Source organism: Misgurnus anguillicaudatus, chromosome 3 (genome assembly GCF_027580225.2).
Source record: "Misgurnus anguillicaudatus chromosome 3, ASM2758022v2, whole genome shotgun sequence".
NCBI classification, from domain to species: domain Eukaryota; kingdom Metazoa; phylum Chordata; class Actinopteri; order Cypriniformes; family Cobitidae; genus Misgurnus; species Misgurnus anguillicaudatus.
The window spans coordinates 17,020,472-17,038,635 of record NC_073339.2 but is presented as its reverse complement, the minus strand read 5'-3'; the positions used below and the strand labels follow the sequence as shown (position 1 = coordinate 17,038,635).

At 39.3% G+C, this 18,164-nt stretch overlaps 1 protein-coding gene across 5 annotated transcripts in view; it reads right to left on the bottom strand.

Annotated features, from left to right (window-relative positions):
* Nucleotides 1-18,145, bottom strand: part of htt (huntingtin) — a 60,412-nt gene extending 42,267 nt beyond the window's left edge. For 2 of the 5 annotated variants that reach the window (XM_073862448.1, XM_073862449.1), the window contains exons 1-16: nucleotides 17,699-18,145; nucleotides 14,579-14,662; nucleotides 13,774-13,894; nucleotides 13,608-13,667; nucleotides 13,264-13,343; nucleotides 12,962-13,100; nucleotides 12,277-12,418; nucleotides 9,606-9,784; nucleotides 9,047-9,251; nucleotides 7,789-7,832; nucleotides 6,885-6,963; nucleotides 6,263-6,807; nucleotides 5,470-5,590; nucleotides 4,841-4,953; nucleotides 1,183-1,294; nucleotides 551-688 (exon numbers count right to left, since the gene is read on the bottom strand). In XM_073862448.1, the coding sequence (XP_073718549.1) occupies nucleotides 551-688; nucleotides 1,183-1,294; nucleotides 4,841-4,953; nucleotides 5,470-5,590; nucleotides 6,263-6,807; nucleotides 6,885-6,963; nucleotides 7,789-7,832; nucleotides 9,047-9,251; nucleotides 9,606-9,784; nucleotides 12,277-12,418; nucleotides 12,962-13,100; nucleotides 13,264-13,343; nucleotides 13,608-13,667; nucleotides 13,774-13,894; nucleotides 14,579-14,662; nucleotides 17,699-17,796 (2,260 nt within the window). In that variant the 5' untranslated portion in view covers nucleotides 17,797-18,145. Of the gene's footprint in view, nucleotides 1-550; nucleotides 689-1,182; nucleotides 1,295-4,840; nucleotides 4,954-5,469; nucleotides 5,591-6,262; nucleotides 6,808-6,884; nucleotides 6,970-7,788; nucleotides 7,833-9,046; nucleotides 9,252-9,605; nucleotides 9,785-12,276; nucleotides 12,419-12,961; nucleotides 13,101-13,263; nucleotides 13,344-13,607; nucleotides 13,668-13,773; nucleotides 13,895-14,578; nucleotides 14,663-17,698 lie in introns of all 5 variants that reach the window. The other 3 variants (XM_073862450.1, XM_073862452.1, XM_073862451.1) reach the window with 2 other exon arrangements.
* Between the last annotated feature and the right edge of the window lie 19 nt (nucleotides 18,146-18,164).

The following is an 18,164-nucleotide window of genomic DNA, read 5'->3' as shown; positions in this document are numbered from 1 at the left end:
CTGCAATTTTAAACTGCATTAAAACTGTTAAGTGTTGGGGTCCATTAAAGTCCATTAAAATTAGAAAAAAACTGGAATGTTTTTCTCAAAAAACATAATTTCTTCTCGACTGAACAAAGAAAGACATCAACATTTTGGATGACATGGTGGTGAGTAAATTATCTGGATTTTTTTTAAGAAAATGGACTAATCCTTTAAGAGTTTAGCCATGTTGGAAAATGTTCATATTTGGGTACATTATTTCTTAAACTGTTTCCATTATTTTTAAGAGACAAAAAACTAGCACAATGTAGGAGAACTTTGGTCAAAGTCACAGCTGAATGCTTCAACTGACACATCAGAATGAAGTATATCCATATAAATATACATTAAAATAAAATAATCATAGTTTGGTTAACCATGATTTTAAAATAAAAATCGTTAAACCATGGTTACTGTAAAAAATCCAAGGTTTTGCTAATAGTAATCAATACACCAAAAAACATGTTTACTACACTTTTACCACAAAAAAAAACCATGGTTAATGTTCAAAAGGGTTTCTCATTCTCACCGTCTGGTTGTTGAGAGTCTAGTGGGTGCAGATATAATCTGTTGAAGAAAGTTTCAGGCAGAAGAGCGGCTGCTGCCCCCACACAACTGACAGCTAAGGCCTTCACGCTCACACGGACCTCATTATCAGGAACCAGCCCTGTACAACACACACATTCAAAATTCCACTTTATAATGGCTGAAAAACATAACGCCAAGCATCAGTGAATGCATTCACAGGAAATATCCACAAGTTTCCACGAAGCGCCACGGTAAAAAAGAATGTGGGTACAACTTCCATTAAGGGGGCGAAGGTAGCATTCCAATGGTATTTGGTGTGCTATTAGCAAAGAGGCTAAGTGTTTTTGAGATCATTGTTTACTTTCTAAAATTGCAAACCTTTATGAGAGATATCGTCATGGCACTCAGAGACAACATAAGGTAATTTCCGACATCCTTAGATAACACCCAACCGACTTTATCACCGGTAGATACTGAAAATGCTCCCACTTTTGGCGCAAGGCCTCATGGGGTGTAGGAAACTTGTAGATAGCCTATGAATTTGGGGGTTTTAGTGTAGTGTTCTACTACCCGAGCTACAGAAAAGCCTTGTTTGCACAGTCACAGCTTTACGATCTGTGCTTTGTTTCATACCGTTTCTTTGGCCAGTGAGCAGAAAGGAGGCAGCCAGCAGCCGGACACAGTGGACCAGAGGCTCTTCCTTTGGGTCAGTGTAGTGGCCAATATCTCCTTTAATCCGTGATGGCTAAACATATAAAATAAACAAAGTATTTACAGTTTGCTACACAGAACAACAGTACTCTATAGAGGGTGCAAGGATCTGAACGATCTGTGATTTAAAGAGGAGTTCACCCAAAAATTTAAATTCTGTCATCATTTAGTCCCACTCATATTGTTCAAAACCAGTATGAGTTTTTTATTTTCTGTTGAATAAAAAGGAGAAATGATTAGAGATCTACAATTGAAAAAAAAAGTATGTGAACCCTGTGGGCTTACTTGGATTTCTTCATAAATTGGTCATAAAATGTTTTCTGATCTTCATCTACGTCACAACAATAGAGAAACACAGTCTGCTTAAACTAATACCACATAAACATTATACGTTTTCATGTTTTTATTGAACACAACATGTAAACATTCATATTGCAGGGTGGAAAAAGTATATGAAACCCTAGGCTAATGACTTCTCCAAGAGCTAATTGGAGCCAAGCTGGGGTCCAATCAATGTGATGAGATTGGATGTGTTGATTAAAGCTGCCCTGTCCAATAAAAAACACACACCAGTTTTGAGTTTGCTGTTCTGAAGAAGCATTGTCTGATGTGAACCATGCCTCGCACAAAGGAGCTCTCAAAAGACCTACAAAATAGCTGGAAAGGGCTACAAAAGTATATCTAAAAGCCTTGATGTCCATGTGTCCACGGTAAGACAGATTGTCTACAAATGGAGAAAGTTCAGCACTGTTGCTACACTCCCTAGGCATGGTCGTCCTGTAAATATGACTGCAAGAGCACAGCGCAAAATGCTCAATGAGGTGAAGAAGAATCCTAGAGTGTCAGCTAAAGACTTACAGAAATCTCTGGCACATGCTTACATTTTTGTTGACAAATCTACAATAAGGAAAACATTAAACAAGAATGGACTTCATGGGAGGACACCACGGAGGAAGCCACTGCTGTCCAAAAAAAACATTGCAGCACGTTTGAAGTTTGCAAAAGAGCACCTGGATGTTCCACAGCACTACTGGCAAAACATTCTGTGGACAGATGAAACCAAAATTGAGTTGTTTGGAAAGAACACACAACGCTATGTGTGGAGAACAAAAGGCACAGCACACCAACATCAAAACCTCATCCCAACTGTGAAATATGGTGGAGGGGCCATCATGGTTTGGTGCTGCTTTGCTGCCTCAGGCCCTGGACGGATTACTGTCATCGATGGAAAAATGAATTCCAAAGTTTATCAAGACATTTTGCTGGAAAACTTAAGACCATCTGTCCGCCAACTGAAGCTTAACAGAGGATGGACGATGCAACAGGACAACGACCCAAAGCGCAGAAGTAAATCAACAACAGAAGAAAATACGCCTTCTGGAGTGGCCCAGTCAGAGTCCTGACCTCAACCCGATTGAGATGCTGTGGCATGACCTCAAGAGAGCGATTCACACCAGACATCCCAAGAATATTGCTGAACTGAAACACTTTTGTAAAGAGAAATGGTCCAAAATTTCTCCTGACCGTTGTGCAGGTCTGATCTGCAACTATAGGAAACGTTTGGTTGAGGTTATTGCTGCCAAAGGAGGGTCAACCAGTTATTAAACCCAAAGGTTCACATACTTTTTCCACCCTGCACCACGAATGTTTACATGTTGTGTTCAATAAAAACATGAAAACGTATAATGTTTATGTGGTATTAGTTTAAGCAGATTGTGTCTCTCCACTGTTGTGACCCAGATGAAGATCAGAACACATTCCACGACCAATCCATGAAGAAATCCAAGCAAGCCCAAAGGGTTCACATACTTTTTCTTTCAACTGTATATATACGATATTTAGATGTTTTCAGCAAAAAAATGTTTATCTAATAAATATTAATATAACTTAGGGTAATTGTTGTTAAAAGTTAGCTACATGTGGTGGCTGTGCTTCAGCTTTCAACCCAGTAAGAGAACAGCAATTTGAACGTGATTTTACGAGGTTACTAATAAGCACAAAAAAAGTAATTTAAGTCAGCGTTTTTATATCTACCAAGCATTCATTCATGGCTGTTTCATTCATGTAAAGCCAAGTCGTTATTGGGACAGGGTTTGATGGATCAAGTTACGTGACTGTGAGTTTGTCTCTATTTCTTAGATAAGCTGCATACATTGCATATCAGGCATTTATAACACATCTCATCTGTGCATTAATGGCTGTTAGGGGTTGTGTACACCAAAACTTTTAAACGCGTCTGAAAACGCCTGGACAACGCCGAATGCCAGCTGAGTGCCAGCTTTCTTCAGCTAAGCGCTTTGGTAGCTCTGATACGTGAGCTGTGAGACGGTTGGTTGCTGTGATACTTGTCCCGCCCCTCCTCCACTGTGATTGGACGGCCGCGTGAGAACTGACATTGACGAGCGGAGCTTTTCCTTCAAAGTTGAACATTTTTCAACTCTCGGCGCTCAGCGCCGAGCGCGGAAAAACGCAGAGCTTCCATTGCAAACAATTGAAAACATCCGCCGGCCGCGGGCGTAAAAGTTTTGGTGTGCACAACCCCTTATGTTAAAAAAAAGTTGGTTAATTAAAGCAAAGTAAGTATACTCAAAGTCCTTTTAATGAAGACGTGTCACCCCGCCGTCAGATTTGACGTGCACGTTGGTGTTGTTAGCTTACAAAACCGATATCCGATAATGGGAAAATGTTTAAATAAACGGATATATCGGTCGATCTCTATAAATGATGGCAAGCACACATTTGACGGTACCTACTGACTTGCATAGTAGAAAAAACAAATACTATGGAAGTCAATGGGTACCATCAACTGTGTGCTTACCATCATTTATCAAGAAACTCATACAGGTTCAGAACAACATGATAAATGATAATAGATTTTTCATTATCCCTTTAAGTCAAAATGCTTCACTGGAAAAAATGACTTTCTTACTTAGTAATTTTGTCTCGTTTCAGTACTAATATCTAAAAAGATGTATATTCTTGATGAGGAAAATGACCTAAGAAAACAAGTTACTGTTTAGACAAAAAAAATGAATTTTGTGCTTAAAACAAGCAAAATAATCTGCCAGTGGGCTACAAACATTTTTCTTGAATTAAGTGTTTAGAAAAAACAATTTTAGGTTAAATTTTATGTTTTTGTCTAAAAACTACACATATTTTGCTCATCAAGAAAATTTATTTTTATAAAAAAACTTGTAGATATTTGTACTTAAAACAAAAATTAAGTGAGAAAGTCATTTTTTGCAGTGTTGTCAGCCAAACCACTATGATCTAAAAAAGTTAAAAGCATTTCCTCTAGTTAATATCCTATAGAATTCCCTGAAAAAGTGAATTAACCTTTCAATAAATGTAGGTGCATGATATAATGTCAATAGTACATTTTTACCAATTCTTGATAAAGGATGACTACATTATAGGGGCTAAAATATAAAAAAAGGTTTTTTTCGTTGGTCACAACCCCCAGTAACATTTGTTATTCTATAGTGTTGATGATTTTCCTATTATTATACAGAAAAAAAAATATGTAGAATAAGTGACTAGTAGTAGTAGTGTATGCATATATATTTGCACACAAATTCACCTTGTTGTCAAGTTCTGCCGGTTCCAGAACCTCTGGTATAAATCGATCCACACTGCTGTCAGATGACTGCCTGTTGTGACCTTTGCCCTCCAGAAGGTGGGGCTTACTTAAAGCTGAGAAAGAGGAACACCAAAAAACAGGTCTTAGCCAAAGTGATCAACTTTAAACACATGAATGCTGACAAACCGTGCATGTACACTGCAAAAAATGATTTAAGAAAAAAATCTTAGTATTTTTGTCTTGTTTTCAGTAAAAATATCTAAAAGTTCTTAAATTAAGATGCTTTTTCTTGATTAGCAAAACGAACCAAGAAAATAAGTCTAGTTATTAGACAAAAAATTTCACATTTAACAGATTTTGTGCATAAAACAAGAAAAAAATTTGCTTACCCCATTGGCAGATTTTTTTGCTTGTTTTATGCACAAAATCACTTAAATTTTATATTTTGGGTCTAAAAACAAGACTTATTTTCTTGGGTCGTTTTGCTCATAAATAAAAAGCATCTTAATTTAAGAACTTTTAGATATTTTTTACTGAAAACAAGACAAAAATACTAAGATTTTTTTTATCTTGAAAATCATTTTTTGCAGTGTAGGATATGTGAAGAGTGGATTAAGCATATCGTGTACCCAGGGCAGACTGAGAGAAAGGCTCCGGAGGTTTGTCGGCTGGCACCGCTCCCTCTTCTTCCTCATCCTGCAGCGTGCCGATCTGCATCCCTGAGTACTGACTTTCACTGCCATCCAACACCTATATCACACACAAATATAACTATAAGAAAGAAGAACCAAATGCACACAAGCAGGCAGAAACATTCAACTCACTCATGCAAACGGACATGAAAAATATAAACAGCAGTTCATGCAACACTTTGGGAAAAAAAATCACAGCTTCCTTTTGTGATTTTTGCATGATCGTTTGCATGTCAGGACAATTTTGGGCCTTACATAAGTGTTTGCTATACCGCCAGTTGTGTATGTTGTACAATGGTCCCTAACAAAGTTTTAAAGGAAACACTCAGCTTGATTTTGTGGGCTGAAATGGGAGGGGTATAAAAAGGCATTTTATTTGGTAAAAGTGGTGCAGAAGTGGAACAGAAATTACAAACGTCAGCTTTAAAAACTGACTGAACATTTATTGAGATTTAGAGTTATTTAAAGAAGCCAAGGAGGCTGTTAGGGATCACTGTGTTAAAAACACAATGGCATATCAGATAAGGAAATTCTTCGAAGGAACCTTTAAAACTGACCAGGATAACAATTGCTGGGTCAGGGTTTTCATCACTGGTTCAGATATGGGGAAATAGAAGGAGTCTAAACAGATCAGGATAAAGGCAGTGCATATGGGCGGAGCAGAAAAGAGGGCGGACACTAACAGGGCTTGCAGGAGCAATGGTAGTCTCACCCCCTCCCCTATGCTGACCTGATCGCTACTGCTAGAGGAGGAGATAGCAGAAAATGTGGAAGAAGAAGACGAGGTAGAGAAGAAGGAAGAGGATGGCCTGAAGGAAGATGATTCGCTGTCGGACTGCGGATCCGGCCCTTCTGTGAGAGTTGGGGAAGGTGGCGAGTAGTTCCGATAACGTCTGTTGCTGCTGATGACACTTACGAGCTCTGCGCAATCTGAAGGCGTCACGGCGGAGTCCGGCCCCTCCGTTGTCGTCTGGGAACTGTCACTAGGGGGCGATGATGAGGCGGCTCCCGTCGACATCTGGTTGCCATCGGATATTAAGTCAGCGGACGTGCTGACGACTCCCGCGCCTCCGCTCGAGCTACGGCTCAGCATGTCCTCCTCATCTTCAGCGTCTGGAGAATCAGGCTGCTCGGAGTTGCTCAGGTCTACTGAGTCACCCGGCTGCAAGGCATGCTGGGAGGAGCGTGGCTGCTCGGTGATGATGTCAGAAGTGCCAAGAGACGAAACGCCTGATGAGGATTGAGCTTCGCTGGCGCTATCTCCGCCCACTGAGGCTGAAACAAATGCGATGAGTCAATACAAAATTTATCTGAAATTGGTGAATGTGCTACAAAGTTAAAAAATGACTTACCAGTGAAAGACCCAGTGGTGACCTCTGCCCGCTCAGGGTCGTCCTCCAAACCCTCTTCCTCGCCTGACAACAGTTTACCAATAAGAGAAGCGTAATACTTGGTAAATATTACAATGGCACAAGAGAATGAGTAAACAAACATAATTTTGCTTAAAGGAGAAGACCACAGTTTTTTAATATTTTACTATGTTTTTACCTAAACTTAGACAAACTGAGTCATACCTATCTTTTTTCAATGCGTGCACTAAATCTTTGTACAGCACATCGTGAATGTGTTAGCATTTAGCCTAGCCCCATTCATTCCTTAGGATCCAAACAGGGATGAATTTAGAAGCCACCAAACACTTCCATGTTTTCCATATTTAAAGACTGTAACATGAGTAGTTACACGAGTATGTGTGGTGGCACAAAATAAAAAGTGGCGATTTTTTAAGTGTATAAAATTAGAACTATATTCGAATAGGTCGAAATGCTCTTCCGCCATACAATAGTTCTCATTTTTATCTGCTTAAAAAAACACCACGTTTATTTTGTGCCACCATACTTGCTCGTGTAACTGCTCATGTAACAGTCTTTAAGTAGGGAGAGCATGGAAGTGTTTGGTGGCTTCTGGGTTCATCCCTGTTTGGATCCTGGGGAATGAATGGGGCTAAGCTAAATCTAACACATTCACGACACGCTGTACAAAGATTAAGTGCACGCATTTAATAAAGATAGGTAGGTATTAATTCGTCTAAGTTGAGGTAAGAACATAGTAAAATATAAAAAAAAACTGTGGTGTTTTCCTTTAAAGTCCATGCGGTCTTTATCGAAGCCATTCTATCAGCCTGCCATCTTTCCAAATAATTGCAAAGATAATGTAAGTAGGTTAGACGTTAAAAAAAGTCTGGCAAAAGATGTCACCTTTCTGCTTCCTGAGGAGAAGAGGACTGCATGTTGACCCACCAGCTGTTCACAGGAAACAGGAAGTGAAGAGAAGAGGAAAAGCCCAAACATTCATTTTACGGGTTAGAGGAAAGGTGAAAAGCACATGCATGGTGAATATCTGAAAAACTGATTTGCTGTGTTTAAGAGAATATTTAGTAGTAAATTTTTAAGTTGAAGATGAATGATTTGTTAACAAACAGCAGATACGCAATATCAAAAGGCAGCACTACAGGCTGTAATAGAGGAGGATTTGTCATAGGTGAGTAAAAAGGTAAGTTAAAAGATAAATCAAACAATAATTTCAGAAGATAAACCCAAACAGATTTTACTATGAGATAAAAATAGCATACAGTATAGCACTGTTCCTTAAAGGGATAGTTCACCCAAAAATGAAAATTCTGTCACCATTCGCTCAGCATGAAGTTGTTTCAAACTAAGCGTGCCGCACAAGCCTTGAAAAGTGAAGCCAAAACGTCTCGATCGCCCTCCAGTGACTGGTCCCAGTTTGGTCATAAACATCACCTCCACCATGTTATTCAATGGGACTTTACACTTCAATTATTTTTTTTCTGAAGCTGGTTTTGGTCATTTACTGTAATTTTTATCACGCTTATGTAAATACAAGTGTTTGTTTTTAATATAAGTTTGTTTTTAGTTAGTTATTTAATATATGTGTAATATGCGTGATATTTAATAGCTGTGATATGCGCATTCTGCGAGAGCGAGGGCGGGGCCTTGATTTCACGGCTATACTTCCTGCTTACTGCTTCGGAGGACTGGTCCCGAAAAGGCTACTTCGCAGACTCAAGATGTCAGCGCCGTATCGGGACACTAGGGGCTTTAATTTTCACCAATGGAAGAGCGAACAGACGTCGTCCATTTTTTTTACAGTCTATGTTTCAAACCTGTATAAATCCCTTTGTTCTGCTAAACACAAAGAAAGATATTTTGAGCAATTTTGAAACCAAACTGTTTTTGAGCACCATTGATTTTACTTTCGTACTATGCAAGTCAATGGTGCTCCGGTTTCCTGCTTAATTTCAAATATATTGATTCATTGATTTTCTTTGTGTTCATCAGAGCAAATAAAAAATGCAGGGTGGAAGTTCACCTTCAATAAGGATTTTATTAATTTAACGCGGCAGAATTGGTCAAGAGCTCAACCAATACGTAATTATTACAGCATCACTAATGATGGGGTACAACACAGCAGTCTGTGTTACAGCAATATTCACCAATAAGTTCAAGGATGCTGCCACTCCGTGCTCGGCACCCCATCTCTTCTCTGAAGACGCTTGTGTGTGTTATTTTGCCCGCTGTGATGAGAGCATTCAGGAGGTCAGGGGGAGGAGTGCGAAACACCTGCTGCAGAAGCTCCAGAGATGCGGTCACTACGTTATGATCCCAGTGCTGTGCGTAGTGCAGGGTCAGCTCGTACACCTGAAAGCACAAGAACAGGCTTACAGACATACACACAAAATCAATTAAACAGACAAAACAACCATAATAAAACAAAAGCTGTCCTATTGTACTTCACTCCAAAATAAATGTAGAGACTATAAGATTTTACTTAAGGTCAGTCAAGGTTTAATGATCCAAAACAGTTGGTACTCACTTGCACAACTACTCATCAAAAAGAAGATTAAATAGCATATTTTTGGCCATTCTGACCATTGTGATCTCCACCATTCATATCAATACCAGTGACGCATCTTGTTAATATTAAATTTCTTTGGTATAGCTTGGACAAGGCTGCAAATATAACATGGGTTAGGCTACCACTGGTTTTGGTACCTGTATGAGCTGCTCAGGTGAAGGGGAGACATCTGCCTCTTTACGCACAAGACCAAAGCTGCCCTTCAGACTGGTGTTAGGAGTCTGCTGCTGCAGAAGAGGCATCAGGTAACGGAGAGTCAGTAACACACCCAGAATCAGGTGAGTGGAATGCTCCTCATCCACCGGTACCACCAAACCTGAGGAAAAGCAAAGGGAGAGAAATGAAAATGGGAAGAGAAATATAGGTACCGGTATATAGGTACAAAGAGGTAAAATAAAGGTAAGGGTATATGGAAGAAAGGGGAAAGAAAAGAGGAAGGGAATAGGAAAGAACGGGGAGATGAAGGGAAACGGTGGCAAGAGTAAGGAAAAGAGGAAAGGAAGAGTGCAGGAAAAGGAAGGGGAGGGACAAAGGGAAGAAAGGGGCAAAGGGAAGGGAAATAGTAAAGGGAAGTGGATTAGAAAAGGGAAAACAGAGGCAAATGGTAGAATGGAAAGAAAAGAGAAATGGTAATAGGAAGTAATGGGGTGGTAAAAGGGAATAGAAAACAGTTACAGGAGGGGGGGAGAGATAAAGAAAATGGGATGTGAAAGGAACCAGGGAAGAGAAAGGGGAAAGGAAAAGTGGAGAGTTAAAATAAAGGGAATATAGAAGAAAATGGTACAAGGGAAAAGGAATAGGAAAGAATAGAGAAAAGGGGAGGAAATGGTAAAGGTAAGGAAAAGAAAAAAGGGGAAAATTAAGGAAAAATGTCAAACAAAAGGGAAAGAGGATAGAGAAAAGGTAAGAAAAGAAGTGGAAAAGAAAAGGGAAGGGAAGGGGGAAAAGAGAGACATGAGGGGGAGAAGAAGGAATAAAGGAAAGGGAAATGGGAAAAGGAGTAAGAGCAAGGAAAAGGAAAGCCCGGGGAGATGAAGGGGGAAAGAAGCAAGAGAAAGGAAAAGAGGAAGGGAAGCCTGCAGGAAACGGCAGGGGAGCGAGAAAGAGAGGGTGAAGGGGAAGAGAAGGGCAAAAGGGAAGGGAAATGGTAAAGGGAAGTGGATTGGAAAAGAGAAAATGGATGCAAAAGGTAGAACAGAAAGGAAAGAGGAAAGGTAATAGGAAGGAACAGGGTGGAAAAAGGGAAGGAAAGCAAAAGAGAAAAGAGTGACAGGAGGGGGAGAGAAAGGGATAAAGAAAACGGGAGGGGAAAGAAAACAGGAAAGAAAAAGGGGAAAGGTGAAAATGTAAAATAAAGGGGAAATAGAAGAAAGTGGCACAAAGAATAGGGATAAAAAGGGGGAAGGGAAAAGGGAAAGGTAATGGTAAAGTAAGTAAAAGAAAGAAAAATGGGATATTAAGGAAAAAGGTAAAACAGAAAGGAAAAAGGATAGAGAATATGTAGGAAAGGGGTGGAAAAAACAAGAAGGAAAAGGAAAGGGGGAAACGATTAGAAAGAGGAAAGAGAGTCAGGAGGGAGAGAAAAAGCGATAAAGGAAAGGAAAGGGAAAAAGGAGTAATGGGAAAGAAATATGAAAGAATGGGGAGATAAAGGGAAAAATAAAGGAAAGAGTCCAGGAAAAGGAAGTGGAGGGAGATTGTGAGGGTGAAGAAAAGGGCAAAGGGAAGGGAAATAGTAAAGGGAAGTGGAATTGAAATGGAAAACAGAGGCAAAAAGTAGAAAGGAAAGTCAAGAGGAAAGGAAATAGGAAGGAACGGGGTGGAAAAGAGGAAGGAAAGGAAATGGAAAGAGAAAAGAGTGACAGGAGGAGGAAGAGGAAGAGATAAAGGGAAGGGTAATGGTAAAGACAAGTGAAAGAAAAAAGAAAAGGGGAAATTAAGGAAAAGGTAAAATAAAAAGGAAATAGGATAGAGAATATGTAGGAAAGGGTTGGAAAAGAAAACAAGAAAGAAAATGGAAGGGGGAAAGGATAAGGAAGAGAAAAGAGAGACAGGAAAGGGAGAAGAAGGGATAAAGGAAAGGGAAATGGAAAAAGGAGTAAGGAAATGTAATAGGGAAAGAACGAGGAGATGAAGGAAAAAGGGGCAAGAGAAAGGAAAAGAAAAGAAAAAGGGAAGAGTGAAGTAAAAGGAAGAGGAGGGAGAAAGGGAGGGTGAAGGGGAAGAGAAGGGAAAAGGGAAGGGAAATAGTAAAAGAAAGTGGAATTGAAAAGGGAAAACAGAGGCAAACAGTAGAACGGAAAGAAAAGAGGAAAGGTAATAGGAAGGAACGGGGTGGAAAAGGGGAAGGAAATGGGAAGAGAAAAGAGTGACAGGAGGAGAAGAGGAAGAGATAAAGAAAATGGGAGCGGAACGGAACCAGGGAAGAGAAAGAAAAGGTGAAAAGGTAAAATAAAGGGGATATAGAATGGAAATGGTACAAGGGAAAAGGAATAGAAAGAGGAAAGAATAGGGAAAAGAGGGGGGGCGCAAAAGAAATGGTAAAGTGAAGTGAAAGAAAAAAGAAAAGGGGAAATTAAGGAAAAGGGTAAAACAGAAAGGAAAGAGGATAGAGAATAGGCAGTAAAGGAGTGGAAAAGAAAATGAGAAAAAAAGGGAAAGGATTATTAAGAGGAAAGAGAGAGAGGAAAGGCAGAGGAAGGGATAAGGAATAGGAGAAAAAAAATGAAAAGCTGTCGAATTTAAGGAGTCAAGCCTTAGGAGTCCCTTTCAACACTTTTCTCACAAAGCGAGAACCAAGTAACGTACCAAGCAGCACGTTGAGGAGCCAGGTGTAGAAGTAGTGTGTTCTGCGTGAGTGCTGACACACGCTGACAGCAGAGCTGGCTGCAGTGCGACGAATAGTGGGAGAGCTGGACTTCAGATTGGCAACAAAGGCCTTCAGCAGCACCTACATGCACAAGGTAAAATACGTGTCACGAAGAAGGGCCATAAGCTTTATTTAGATGAACCCTTCACTTGTTGTTTTAGCATGAGAAACGTTTGCGTTTATGACTGTACCTATCCTGATCTCCATTTAAGCATATCGTTTACATAAACTTTGCATAAAATCCTCTCCTTCTGTCTTTTTAAAAGTGAACGTCTTCTTGCCAAAAGAACAGACTCTCTTTATTTTCCAATGATATGAGAGAGCAGATGAGGCTTATGGATAATTAAATCCAGTGTGGCTGAGTCACATACTATATTGAGACAATGATCTCATCCCTGCGCATTCACAGGTTCACACTGTGAGGAGAGTAAATGATGAGGGAAATCCCACACTGAGGTGTTAAACTGAACCACTCACACAATTCAGGTTAAAGGAATCTAATTGACATGTCATTGGTACAGTATGATGTTGGATAAAGTAGATTTTCACCTAAAAATTAGGTGATGCATTGTCTTTAAATGCTCACAAAAGTCTCTCTCATGACTCATGAACTGCAGTTTATACCTTGATTTCTCCATCATTAGCAAAGTGTCCGAGAGAAGCCATAATTTTAGGAATTGATGAAGAAAGAGTTTCCTGCACAGTCTCCTCCTGTCGTTTTGTGATTCGAGTAAGACATGGCAGCAGGTTCACAAGGTACGGCCTAAAAACAGGAGAGAAAGGCAAAAAAGTATTTTTTATAGCACACTACACACCAATATTAAATCAAACGAATGGCAAAACCCTTAGAACTGACTCTGGTGAGTTTACACATAACTATTTCCAAACAGAGCAATGAAAGTAACTGGCCAAGTCAGTAAGCTTACCTGCATTTCTGTGGACGCACCAGGTGAGCAAGCTCAGCAAACCTCCACAGGGCCGCCCGCAGACTCCGAGAGGCAGCATTCTGAGAAAATATAGAGAGCAGAGGATAATACAATTTTGCCATGCTATTTCTCTTTGATCCACTTTAATTCATGTATTGCTTTTATATATTCTGCTTTTTGAGACTTGTGTGTTAGACCCAATGAAACCCATCTATCTGGGATACTGGTTCCAGACAGGGAACCAAATGGTCCTTTATTGCTTAATGATTTTTGTTTTTCCCACTACAAGCGGTGAAGTACAAATATTGCCTCCAATGTATGGAAACATGCAACATCTTATTCACCTTTTTAATCTCTTTGTACAGTTCAAGCTGCAATCTAGGCAAGTTAGAATCCATCAATGCCTGCAAAAAAACAAAAAAGAAAATGTAATAATATAATGCAATTCATCACTAAAATCTATATCTATATATATGAAATACATTGCAAAATACGACAAATAAACTTTACTTTGATGATTTTGTTCAGGCACTCATCCGCCACCATCCTAACATCAGACTCCCTGTCGTCTGCGCACAGCAAGAACATTTCCATGGCAATTCCAAGAAGTTTCTGGAACTCTGGAGACGTCCTGACCACAGAGTCACAGCGAAACAAAGAGGTGTCATTGGAAAGACAAATATCACAAATTAGAGTTAACAAAACTAGCTTACTTGTAAATTAAAGGCTGGAGCTTTAAAATTAGCTATCAGGCTGTAATCTTTCACAGTAAGCATTTAATCATTATTCAATCTTTTTAATTAATCAAATCCAACATTAAAAAAATATTTAAAGGGATAGTTCACCTAAAAATGAAAATTCTGTCATCATTTACTCACTCTCATATTGTCATCACTGTTACAAACACAATGAACACAATGGAAGATATTTTGAGGAATATTTGAAACCAAACCGATAATGAGCCCCATTGACTTCCATAGTAAGAAGTGGAAGTGAATGGGGCTTATGAACAATTTGGCTTTTAAATAATCCTTAAAAAAAAATCATTGCAACTTTTGCAAGTTTAAAACTAAACGGCGACTGTCAGATATATCTGCTATTGGTTTTCCAGTGCTTCATAGACACATCTATCGTTAAAATCTGTAAGGTGTCATACAATCATTGAGATAAAAATTAATGCCCAATACCTTGAATTCTACCCTCAGCCCATACTTCAGGCTTTTGCCAATGACTCATAAGATGTGACCAAATCTGATTATCCTTAATCTGATGTATCTATCCTACCGTGGTGAACTGGTCATTCATTACTTCATACCTCAGTGACTGTGCTACGATGTTTTCACAAATCGTCAGGCAATGAGTCACTCTATCCTTCTTGCTTGTACCAAGGTCTTTTTTCCTGTAAGAAAACACAATATCATTGTGGATGGCGTCAATACATTGTGAAAAAGCAGTTTAAGTCACTATTGACGTGTGGCTGCTGTACGTTATTATGGGTATAGTCTCGCGTAGCCAGACCTTCAATACTGAAGGTCTGGTGTTTTTCGCTGCTTTTTCTGGACAAAGCCCGCCCACGAGCTGTTTGACCGACATGTCAAACAACCAATCACAGTTTGTTTCATCTAGCGTCACGTTTCGGACTCCCCACAATAACGAGCCGGCTGGCAACAAGTTAGTTATTGAAATAACCAGCCGCAACCGAATAGCATCTATATAAACAACATTACTCACCATAGAACAACGTTGTGCACTTCATCAAGAGCCACACCAATGAGACACCCCCGTTAAACATCTGTTTGAAGCATATCTCTCCACTTTTTAACACATACAAGCAATTCAGGAGAACCGAACTTTTTGACTCCACTAACTCCCTTAAGCAAAACTCTTGGACGTCTTTTAGAGCGAACTTTGCATATTTTTGAGAATCCAATGTTTAGCTGATCATGATAACTGCTCATTATTATCCACGTGAACACGACTGATTCTCTTCCTCAATGGAACGTCAGAGCTTTGTTTTCCAGGGACTGAAACTAATCGCGACACTCGCGTCTCCTGGAAATCCGTTTTTTTCAACCAATCAAAGACGACTTTAACATTCTCACAGGGTTTCCAGAAAAGTGTACGAAAAACATCAGACGTTCAGCCAACAGTTTGTGGGCGTGACGTCTGAGGCTGAGACTATTATGGGTATAACTATTTGTGGATGTATCAACAGACAGATAAACAGATAGATAGAACAGATCCCCCACAAACATCTGAAACCCCCATTTGGCAGAGATTGCAACTAATATGTTTAAGAATAGTGATAAATATGCTTATAGATGAAGTTTGATCAAATTCAGATTTTGACATTTGATTGCCCTTTAAATACTTAACCTTTTAAACTGTTGCAACCTACCCACCACCTTTCAAAAGCTATACACAATATCTATGACCAAGGTATAGATAGTTATGATGGAATTAAGCCTTAAAGTTTGCACTTGTTCATTTAATGGTTTTCCCCATGCTGCTTTGCGCGCAAATTTACTCACGCTGCAAGTCTAGCATGGAAACCATGGACCAAATTTCCCCCTGAAATGGGGAACCAATCACAGAATGGGGAGGGGGCAGCAAGACGATGACGACATATATGCGACACACCAAAGCAGTTTTGTTTATCCAACATGGCAGCAGACGCGAAGTTACTTTTCAATGCAGCCTAGATAGTGTTTCAAGTAGTTCTGAACGCAGCCAAGTTTATAAAAAAGAGCAACTTTTGTCATTAAACAATTTCATATCCAAGAAGGATGTTTGTAATGTTCCCCTGTACTTCCCTCTATTCACTGTAAAGATGCTTTGATACAATGCAAAATTGTGAAAAGCGCTATAGGAACACATTTAAATCTAATTAAATTTAGGGCTGGGTATTGTTAGGAATTTCACAATTCGATTCGATTTCGATTCTTGATGTTTCGATTCGATTCAATTCGGTATTGATTTACTTGCTTCGATGTCGATTCGATAATAAGTAAATACACAAGCAATTAAGTACCTGAGTATATTTTTAAATAATGTGTGTAGTATTATTAGATTATGTTTGATCACGTTGAAGAAGTGCTGCTGTTTGCCATCTTTGATCTTTCTGTTTTGATAAAGCGCGTCTTGTACAACGCTGAATGCTCTCACTAGAGTGTTGCCCACAGCGCCGCCACTGGCCGGGAGGCTGAATCGATTCATAGGATTTGATTAATCGATATTGAATTGAGAAACAAATAATTGCAATGCATTGATGAATCGATATTTTTAACCAGCCCTAATTAAATTACTAGCTAAATACAGTGGGATTAATATAAAAGCCATACAGCTGCTTATTTAGACAAGAGCATATAACATAACTGGGTACTGCTCAATGATGATTATACATGCTATGTGGTATATTATGCATTTCAATTGAATTGAGATCAAATACTTGTGATACAAAGTTTTAAATATAAAAAAAACTTTGAGAACAGCAAATCTCAACTTCATGTATTGAAAGACAGATCTTGGGAAATTGTTTCTATTGGTCTTGTGTCTTTAAGTATTTTCTCATGTCATTTTTATTTACTGAAAGGATTTTCACAGCTGTTAAGAGTGGTTGACACAAGTCTATGTGACAAACAAACTGTATCAAACACTTCTCTCACGTGTCAATCATCTATGCATTTAGGGCAAGGGCGACTATCCACCTGCTGCTGCAGCTGTAGTAGATGACTAAAAGTGAAACCATGCCACTCACACCATGCTTTTAAGCAAAAGCTACTGATCAATATTATTACACTGTAAATCACTCTATTCAATTCACTCAAAACTGTATTAACAGCGTAAAAAACAAAAACAATACAATTTTAATGGTTTCCATTAATAATACCATTATGAACCATTATGAGGTATTTTTCCAGTAGGATTTAGCGGTGTTTTGTTGGGTGCCATCAGCCAGATAACATCTCACCATTAGAACCCAACACACTACCAGTAAGACCATTAAAACCAATGCTATTCCTATTATAACCATTAAATCCATTAAAAGCTCTCTGATCTAACGTTATTGTTTTTTAGCAGGGTGTCAAATAATGTTTTAAAGTGTTACTGTATCCAGATAAAAGAAATAATCCATTCTGTATATAAATATTATATTAAGATTCGACATATGATAGCACTGATTTATTATCTCTATACTTGCGCAGTATCTAACAAGGCAGTGTCACAATGTACATCATGTGATTTGAGAGCTAATGTCAACAACAACACGTCCAATAAGCTTTATAACGACAAAACCCCGGGTCTCTCACGCAGTATGCGATAATGACATTAGTATAGAGACTGTGTCAGGTGATGTCAGCACCCTAAAGATGATGATGATGAAGCTGGGGGCTAACAACACCATCAACTGCATTAGCATCAGTTCAGCACTCACTGTTTCTGGACGAGCTCCTCGGCCGACAGCGGGCCTTGCTGCTGCTGGAAGGACTTGAGCGACTCAAACGCCTTCATCAGCTTCTCCATGGTGGCCATTTTAACAGAAGCACCGATCTAGCTGGAGTCTGATCTGATCGGAGATCTGATAATATTTACAAACTCAACACTACAGCCAGCTTAACAGCACTGGTATCGAGCGCCGTGCAAAACGTCGGAGGGGGAACTGCAGGTGTCGCCGAGATCGGACGCCACTTGCAGTGGCCAGACCCTTTTAAATCCAAAGCTTTACACGTTATCCGATTAAGACCGGTTTTCAAACAAAATGATTAGAAGGTAGTTGATAACATGTCCAGTTCTGAAAGCCATCTTAAAGCAGTGTTACGGGAGCAACGGTTCTGCTATATTTCCGGGTAAATCAAACTCCTTTCATAATAAAAGTCCCTCTCTTCATAATAAAATAATTC